General features: G+C 54.4%; 1 protein-coding gene across 2 annotated transcripts; it reads left to right on the top strand.

The window, feature by feature from the left end:
* Positions 1 to 1,720: 1,720 nt before the first annotated feature.
* LOC142284808 (mediator of RNA polymerase II transcription subunit 22-like) lies at positions 1,721 to 4,586 on the top strand. Of its 2 annotated transcripts, none has more exons than XM_075333227.1 (2): positions 1,721 to 1,966; positions 3,204 to 4,586. In XM_075333227.1, exons 1-2 carry the CDS (start codon positions 1,737 to 1,739, stop codon positions 3,370 to 3,372), a joined length of 399 nt encoding a protein of 132 aa, XP_075189342.1. In that variant the 5' UTR covers positions 1,721 to 1,736; the 3' UTR covers positions 3,373 to 4,586. The 2 variants fall into 2 exon arrangements, with proteins under 2 accessions (XP_075189342.1, XP_075189341.1); XM_075333226.1 differs by having other exon boundaries at positions 3,198 to 4,586.
* The last annotated feature ends 4,606 nt before the right edge of the window (positions 4,587 to 9,192 follow it).

Raw genomic sequence — 9,192 nt, 5'->3', positions numbered from 1 at the left:
GGGTGGGGGGGCTTCATGTCTGCTAGATGGACCCCTGTAGGCGGCTTTATTCCTGGTGTACTAACAGTTCAGCAACACATGGATTTGGTTGTGGAACCAGTGATGCAGCCATTTCTCCACTCCTATAGAAGTCATTTTAAGAACCAGCACCTCAGGCCGCATGTTCCTCATACTCCTGTGAGCACCCAGCGTGGAATAAACATCCTCCATGGCTGCGCCGTCTCCGGGCTCGCTGTGCTCGGCTCTGTTTCTCATCTCTGTGGCTGCAGCGTCTACGGGCTCGCCGCACACTGCTCTGTTCTCGTCTCCTGTGGCTGGAGCGTCCCCGGGCTCGCCGCACACTGCTCTGTTCTTGTCTCCTGTGGCTGCAGCGTCTACGGGCTCACCGCACACTGCTCTGTTCTCGTCTCCTGTGGCTGCAGCATCCCCGGGCTCGCGACGCGCTGCTCTGTTCTCGTCTCCTGTGGCTGCAGCGTCCCCGGGCTCACCACGCGCTGCTCTGTTCTCGTCTCCTGTGGCTGCAGCGTCCCCGGGCTCTCCACGCGCTGCTCTGTTCTCGTCTCCTGTGGCTGCAGCGTCCCCGGGCTCGCCGCACGTTGCTCTGTTCTCGTCTCCTGTGGCTGCAGCGTTTCTGGGCTCCCTGTGTGCAGCTCTGTTCTTGTCTCCTGTGGCTGCAGCGTTTCTGGGCTCGCTGTGTGCAGCTCTCTTCTTGTCTCCTGTGGCTGCAGCGTTTCTGGGCTCCCTGTGTGCAGCTCTCTTCTTGTCTCCTGTGACTGCAGCGTTTCTGGCTCGCTGTGCTCGGCTCTGTTCTCATCTCCTGTGGCTGCAGCGTCTCCAGGCTCGCTGTGTGCTGCTCTGTTCTCGTCTCCTGTGCCTGCAGCGTCTACGGGCTCACCGCACACTGCTCTGTTCTCGTCTCCTGTGGCTGCAGCGTCTACGGCTCACCGCACACTGCTCTGTTCTCGTCTCCTGTGGCTGCAGCGTCTACGGGCTCACCGCACACTGCTCTGTTCTTGTCTCCTGTGGCTGCAGCGTCTCTGGGCTCGCCGCGCGTGGCTCTGTTCTCGTCTCTGTGGCTGCAGCATCTCCAGGCTCGCCACAACGCTGCTCTGTTCTCGTCTCCTGTGGCTGCAGCATCTCCGGGCTCGCCGCACGCTGCTCTGTTCTTGTCTCCTGTGGCTGCAGCATCCCCGGGCTCGCCGCGCGTTGCTCTGTTCTTGTCTCCTGTGGCTGCAGCATCCCCGGGCTCGCCGCACGCTGCTCTGTTCTCGTCTCCTGTGGCTGCAGCGTCCCCGGGCTCGCCGCGCGTTGCTCTGTTCTTGTCTCCTGTGGCTGCAGCATCCCCGGGCTCGCCACGCGCTGCTCTGTTCTCGTCTCCTGTGGCTGCAGCGTCCCCGGGCTCGCCGCACGTTGCTCTGTTCTCGTCTCCTGTGGCTGCAGCGTTTCTGGGCTCGCTGTGTGCAGCTCTGTTCTTGTCTCCTGTGGCTGCAGCGTTTCTGGGCTCCCTGTGTGCAGCTCTCTTCTTGTCTCCTGTGGCTGCAGCGTTTCTGGGCTCGCTGTGTGCAGCTCTCTTCTTGTCTCCTGTGGCTGCAGCGTTTCTGGGCTCGCTGGGTGCGGCTATGTTCTCTTCTCCTGTGGCTGCAGCGTCTCCAGACTTGATCACGTGTTTCCACGTTCCATCATTTGCAGATCAGTGACGTCTCCATTATCCCACGGCAATCTCACTGTATATAACGATGACTGCTGGTGTGTTCCAGGTCCGGGCTGGAGAGTCCCTGATGCGGCTGGTGTCCGATCTGAAGCAGTATCTGATCCTGAACGACTTCCCCTCTGTGAACGAGGCCATTAATCAGCGCAGTCAGCAGCTCCGCGCTCTGCAGGATGAGTGTGACCGGAAGCTAATCTCGCTGCGGGATGAGATCGCTATTGACCTGTATGAACTCGAAGAGGAATATTACTCCTCCAGGTATAAATAAGTGCCGGACGGATACCTGAGTCTGGGAGCGGGATTGTACCCAGGTCCTGGCAGTGAGGGGGGTGATACCTGTGCCCTGGTGAGCGGGGGCCAGTCATGTACAACAGGCTCTATGACCGTGTGTCTTCAGTATTCTGTGCTGTGATTCTTCAACTTTGACATGAGTGGGATCCTGCAGCGTGATGGTGTATAGGCTAGTGTTCTCTGTTATCAGGAGACTTCACACACCACCCTGGTGGTGGATTTGGTGGCGCCTGAGGATAACACCCTGTCTGAACAATAAAGTGACTTGTGCATCAACCTTCACAGTTGTGTTCTGGCTGCCTGTCGTGGGGTCCTGTTTGCATGTCGTGGGGTCCTGTTTGCATGTCGTGGGGTCCTGGCTGCCTGTCGTGGGGTCCTGGCTGCCTGTCGTGGGGTCCTGGCTGCCTGTCGTGGGGTCCTGGCTGCCTGTCGTGGGGTCCTGGCTGCCTGTCGTGGGGTCCTGGCTGCCTGTCGTGGGGTCCTGGCTGCGTGTCGTGGGGTCCTGTTTGCGTGTTGTGGGGTCCTGGCTGCCTGTCGTGGGGTCCTGGCTGCCTGTGTTGGGGGTCCAGGCTGCGTGTTGTGGGGTCCTGTTTGCGTGTCGTGGGGTCCTGGCTGCCTGTCGTGAAGGCCCGGCTGCCTGTCGTGGGGGCCCGGCTGCCTGTCGTGGGGTCCCGGCTGCCTGTCGTGGGGTCCCGGCTGCGTGTCGTGGGGTCCCGGCTGCGTGTCGTGGGGTCCCGGCTGCGTGTCGTGGGGTCCCGGCTGCGTGTCGTGGGGTCCCGGCTGCGTGTCGTTCCTGGCTGTGTGTCGTGGGGTCCTGCCTGCCTTCCTGTCGTGGGGTCCCGGCTGCCTGTCGTGGGGTCCCGGCTGCCTGTCGTGGGGTCCCGGCTGCCTGTCGTGGGGGTCCTGTCGGTGACTGATGTTCATGTGGTGGGGGGCACTGAGCCGCTGTCTCCCCCCATGTTTGCTTCTCTGATGGACCGTCCTGCTCACTGTTGTCTTCTGTCACTTCTGCTCTGATGTCTTGTGGGTGTAGGGTGGGGGGTGACGGCAGCTGGTGGTGGGGGGTCTTCAGGGCCATACATGTAGTCTGTACATAAGTTGCGGTGATTCGCTGCGGTCCACTTCTTAACGCTTTGCTTCTGTCTTGCTTTTCTCTCTTGCTCTCTGGACTCTGCCGCTTTCCCTGTTGTGTTGTAAGCTACAGTGTGTGTGAGCCGGGCGCACTGCCGCTGTGTGAAGCGTACTGGATCCCAGACTCCTCGCCTCAGGACCCCTGCACCCCAGTGATGTCTGAGAACGGCGCCCTCCCCAGTCAGGGTCATGCATCTCCACATGTGAATGGACACGGCGTGAGCATGTCCGAGCACAGCTGAGGATACCCCCTGAGGGGCGAGATGTGCCTCTGATCGTCCACGTCTTCCGTCACCCTGATCGTATCCGCTCCGATGTAGGACTAGTCAGAGTCTGGCCCTCATCAGAAGTAGTGCATATGTGTACCACGCCGGCATCCGGGCCTAGCCCCTTCCCAGCGCTCGGGGACCGCTCCCGCCGGAGTGTGGTGTAGTTTGGTCGCCTCCGCTGCACCAAACATTTCTCCCTTAGAAACTGAAATAAAAGTTTTTGTGAACTGTTTCCAATCAAAGAAATAAAGTTTAGCCGCGAAGAAACCGCAAAACCAGTGATGGCAGCCGAGGGGTTCAGCACTGTGCGCTGTACAGTCCTCGTCTGGAAAAGGAGCCGTTATATACGCGGGCAGTACATTATATACACAGGGCAGTATATTATATACACGGGCACTACATAATATACAGGGCAATACATTATATACGCGGGCAGTACATTATATACGCGGGCAGTACATTATATACACAGGGCAGTACATTATATACACAGGGCAGTACATTATATACGCGGGCAGTACATTATATACGCGGGCAGTACATTATATACGCAGGGCAGTACATTATATACGCAGGGCAGTACATTATATACACAGGGAAGTACATTATATACGCGGGCACTACATAATATACAGGGCAGTACATTATATACATGGGCACTACATTATATACGCGGGCACTACATTATATACGTGGGCAGTACATTATATACATGGGCAGTACATTATATACGCAGGGCAGTACATTATATACGCAGGGCAGTACATTATATACGCAGGGCAGTACATTATATACGCAGGGCAGTACATTATATACGCAGGGCAGTACATTATATACACAGGGAAGTACATTATATACACAGGGAAGTACATTATATACACAGGGCAGTACATTATATACGTGGGCAGTACATTATATACGCGGGCACTACATTATATACGTGGGCACTACATTATATACGTGGGCACTACATTATATACATGGGCAGTACATTATATGCACACGCAGTCCATTATATACACGGGCACTACATTATATACACGGGCACTAAATTATATATATGGGCAGTCCATTATATACACGGGCAGTACAATATATACACGGGCAGTACATTACACTCCCTGACACAAGTTCTGTCGCTTATCCATGTTATGTAAATAAAAGCTTATAACCTGACTTTAAATTCATCCATTGGTTTTATAAATTACTCTTTTGAAAGCTGAAACCCTCCCAAATTTGGTTTAGGTTATGAAATTAAAGTTGCTGCAAAGCTGAAATATTGATCATTTAATGAACACAGAAAGGTCAGATTTTGGCAAGACAAAAGTTTTGTCTCATTGTCATATAATGCACCCAATCCTAGTTTACATCCTCACCTGTGCTCACTAAATGATCGGTTAATTAGTGGGTGTGTATAAAAAGAAAACCAGCACCACGGGTATATGAGCAGGGTGGGCGGTATATAGCAGGATGTGGGTATATGAGCAGGGTGGGGGTATATGAGCAGGGTGGGGGTATATAGCAGGATGGGGGTATATGAGCAGGATGGGGGTATATAGCAGGATGGGGGTATATGAGCAGGATGGGGGTATATAGCAGGATGGGGGTATATGAGCAGGATGGGGGTATATAGCAGGATGGGGGTATATGAGCAGGATGGGGGTATATAGCAGGATGGGGGTATATGAGCAGGATGGGGGTATATGAGCAGGATGGGGGTATATGAGCAGGGTGGGGGTATATAGCAGGATGGGGGTATATGAGCAGGGTGGGGGTATATGAGCAGGATGGGGGTATATGAGCAGGATGGGGGTATATGAGCAGGATGGGGGTATATGAGCAGGATGGGGGTATATGAGCAGGGTGGGGGTATATAGCAGGATGGGGGTATATAGCAGGATGGGGCCATATGCCAGTTGACTTCTGAGAACATTCCAAAAATCCACCCTGTGACCAAAGCCTTGATTATCTAGAGGCTGAAGCCCAGATCCACTGCAGAGGTGGCTGGCACCCTTAACGTCAAGTACAAAGAATTAAAAAAAGATTTGAAGAGACTGGAGATGTTTTTGGCAGACCCCGCAAGACAACTGCTCAGGAGGAACGTTTGTTGGTTAGAAAATCCAAAGCCAGCCCCTCTTCCACTGCAAACAAAGGAAAAAGGCAATCATATGGTCCAAAAAATGTAATTTTATTAATAGAAAAGGTGACAGGGAGGAGTCACTGCAAACACCGGGTTCAAATGCCTCTACGATGGTGGTATGAAATATCATAAGACTGCATACATCACAGTTAGTAATTGGCGGGACACCAAGGGGTACTTTGCACGTTGCGACATCACTACTGCGATCTCGTCGGGGTCAAATTGAAAGTGACGCACATCCGGCGCCGGTAACAATGTCGCAACGTGTAAAGCCTAGAAGCACCGATAAACGATCGCAAAAGCGTCGAAAATCGGTGATCGGTGTAGTGTCGGACATTTCCATAATTTCGCTGCAGCGACAGGTACGATGTTGTTCCTCGTTCCTGCGGCAGCACACATCGCTGTGTGTGAAGCCGCAGGAGCGAGGAACATCACCTACCTGCGTCCACCAGCAATGCGGAAGGAAGGAGGTGGGCGGATGTTTACGTCCCGCTCATCTCTGCCCCTCCACTTCTATTGACCGACTGCCGTGTGACGTCGCTGTGACACCGCACGACCCGCCCCCTTAGGAAGGAGGCGGGTCGCCGGCCAGAGCGACGCTGCAGGGCAGGTAAGTGCGTGTGAAGCTGCCGTAGCAATAATGTTCGCTACGGCAGCTATCACAAGATCTCGCATGTGTGACGGGGGCAGGGACTATCGCGCTCGACATCGCAAGCATCGGCTAGCGATGTCGCAGCGTGCAAAGTACCCCTAACATTACCTACTGAATGTAAAAAATCATTAATGTAGCTGTATTTCTAATATACCGTATTTTTCGGACTATAAGACGCACTCCCCCCCCCCCCCCCCCCCCAAATGTTGGGGGAAAGGGGGGTGCGTCTTATAGTCTGAATGTAGGGCTGCGGGGAATGAGGGTGCTGCGGTGGAGCGGGTCATCTGGGGCACGAGCAGGCTGTAGCAGCCTGCCGTGACCACGTGGGCCCGCTCATTACATATGCACGCCCATCATCCCACCCATCATCTCTCAGCACTGAAGGCGGCGCTGACAGATGGGCGGGGGATGCGCGAATACTAAACAGCCGGCTGTGATCACCCTTGGCAACTACAGCCTGGAGTGATCATGTGCGGCTGTATTCACTGCCCCCGTGCATCATCATCAGCGTGGGGTGCAGTGAATCAGTATAACTCACCGGCCACGATCCCTGCAGCACCGCGATGTCCTCCTGTCTGTGCCGGCGGCGGCTGTGTGTGGAGACTAGCGGTGCGCACAGTGATGACGTCATCGCTGTGCGCACGTGTCCACACGCAGCCACCACCGGCACAGACAGGAGGACATCGCGGTGCTGCAGGGATCGTGGCCGGCTCCACACTCCAGCGCTGCTGCCGGAGTGGAGGAGCGATGCTGCAGGGAGTGAGGTGAGGTAAGGTGAGTATGAACGTTTAATTTTTTTTTATGTGCCACAGGATGCGGGCCGTATACCAGGATGGGGGTATATTATGAGCTGGATGGGGGTGTATAGCAGGATGGAGGGCTATAGCAGGATGGGGGTATATAATGAGCAGGATGGGGGGTATATAACAGGATGGGGGTATATAGCAGGATGGGGGTATATGAGCAGAATGGGGGGTATATAGCAGGATGGGGCCATATGCCAGGATGACGGTATATAGCAGGATGTGGGCTATACCAGGATGAGGGACATATACTGTATATACAAGGCAGGAGGATCATTACCAGGATGGGGTACCTTAGTAGAGAATTTGGGGATATTACCCCATAGCAGTGTCAGCAGCAGATCCTCGCCCCATTACAGTGTGTCATGACCACATTTTTTGCTTAAAATTTTATTTTCCTATTTTCCTTCTCTAAAACCAGGGTGAGTCTTATAGTCTGAAAAATACGGTACTCATAGAGATGGAAATTGAATCCTTAACCCCTTCACAACCGCGGGCAGTAAAGTTACGTCCTATTTTAACGTGACTTAACGACCAGGGACGTAACTTTACTGCCTAAAGTTTATTTGATTGCCGTGGCCATAGCAACGGCTTTCAAATGATGTCCCCCACTGTTTCTTACAGCAGGGGACCTTTGCTTGACCCCCGACGATCGTTTTGATTGGCTGTTCAAATCTGAACCGCCAACCAAATCGTTCGCACTGGTTTCGGCTAAAACAATGCCTGAACCAGTGAGATACTGTAAGATCCTGCTATGAGGTGCCGAAGCTGCTGCAGCAGATCATAGCAGGAGCTCAAACATGGTGCCCCCAGCCCCTGCAGCACTGATTGGAGCGATCGTGCTATGACGCATGATCGCTCCAATCAGTGCCTGACCTGTGTTGGTCTGAAGAGCCCTCCCCCAACATGTCTGCAGCGTGCACTGGCTGGTACTTGTGGTACCACGCCACCGCCGCTGCTGCCACCACCTCCGCTTTCAGTTTGCCGCTCCTGCTCCCCTGTAAGTATTGCGCGCTGCCCCTGCGCGCTCCCGTCATGGCCCCTGCGCGCTCCCATCATGGCCCCTGCCAGTGCTGATGTGCCCCCCACTGCGATGTGCCCCACCCGAAGCGATGTGGCCCCCCCCCACTGCATTCTGCCCCCCCCCCCCCCCCCCCCGCTGCGATCTGCTCACCCCCGCTGCGATCTCAATTCTTCTCCCATGTTTCTGCCTCTGCTTCTCCGGTCTCCCCCTCCCCCTCTGCTCTCCCTCTCCGATGTTCCCTACCTGCCTCCACCGGGTCGTCCGAGGTCTGCCTCGATCGCTGGGTCCTTCCTGTGTCTTCTGATGACCTGTCCAACTTCATGCCTGCTGCTCTGCTGTAAGAAGCTGTCCACTTTCTGCCTTCTATTCCTCCTGCAGTTCCTCTGGTCAGTGATCCTCCTGCAAATCTTCTGGGTACTGTGAGTATAATTTTTTTATTTTTTTTTTGTATCCCCTGTCCATTTTCACACTTCATCCATCCGTGCATCCCGCCGAGCGCTGATCAGTGATGCAGATAACGTATTTGCATCCCTGGTCAATTTTTAGGCGGGACTTTTTTTTTTTGTCCGTATCTTGCGTCATGTTTTTGCATCTCATCCGTGTGTGCGTCCTGCAGCGGCCGAGCGCTGATCAGGGATGCACATAACAGATCGGCGTCTCTGCTCAATTTTCGGCGTGACTTTTTTTTTCCCGTATCCCTGTTGCTTTCTGTATTTCATCATTCATCAATCCGTGCGTCCTGCAGCGGCCGATCAGTGATGCACGTCACTGCGTTTGAAAATGGCGCGCCTTCCCTTCCGAGCCTTGCCGTTCGCCCAAACAATTACTTTCCACCACATATGAGGTATCTGCGTACTCAGGAGAAATTGGACAATATGTTTTAGGCCTCTTTTACACGTCCGTGAAAATCACGGATGTGTCAAAGGTGCGTATTGCCCTCGTTGTGCCATGTGTATGGCACACGTGTGTTCTCCGTGTGCTATCCGTGATAACACACGGAGAACGGGAACTTTCTACTCACCTGTCTCTGGTGTCGCTGTCCGTGGTGCTGATCTTCAGTCTCCGGTCCTGCCAACTCCCCGCTGCTGCTGCTTCCGGCCGCAGTGAAGTGAATATGCAATGAGCATAATGAGAGGGGGTCGGCAGCAAGTGACAGCAGCGGCAGAGACTGCAT

The sequence above is a fragment of the Anomaloglossus baeobatrachus genome, unplaced genomic scaffold (genome assembly GCF_048569485.1).
Source record: "Anomaloglossus baeobatrachus isolate aAnoBae1 unplaced genomic scaffold, aAnoBae1.hap1 Scaffold_58, whole genome shotgun sequence".
NCBI lineage: Eukaryota > Metazoa > Chordata > Amphibia > Anura > Aromobatidae > Anomaloglossus > Anomaloglossus baeobatrachus.
This window is presented reverse-complemented; position numbering and strand designations above follow the sequence as displayed.

Coding starts and splice junctions, on each gene's coding strand:
- LOC142284808 (XM_075333226.1), top strand. CDS start 1,737: ATGACTGCTGGTGTGTTCCAGGTCCGGGCTGGAGAGTCCCTGATGCGG. Junction 1,967..3,197: donor GAGGAATATTACTCCTCCAG/GTATAAATAAGT, acceptor TTGTGTTGTAAG/CTACAGTGTGTGTGAGCCGG.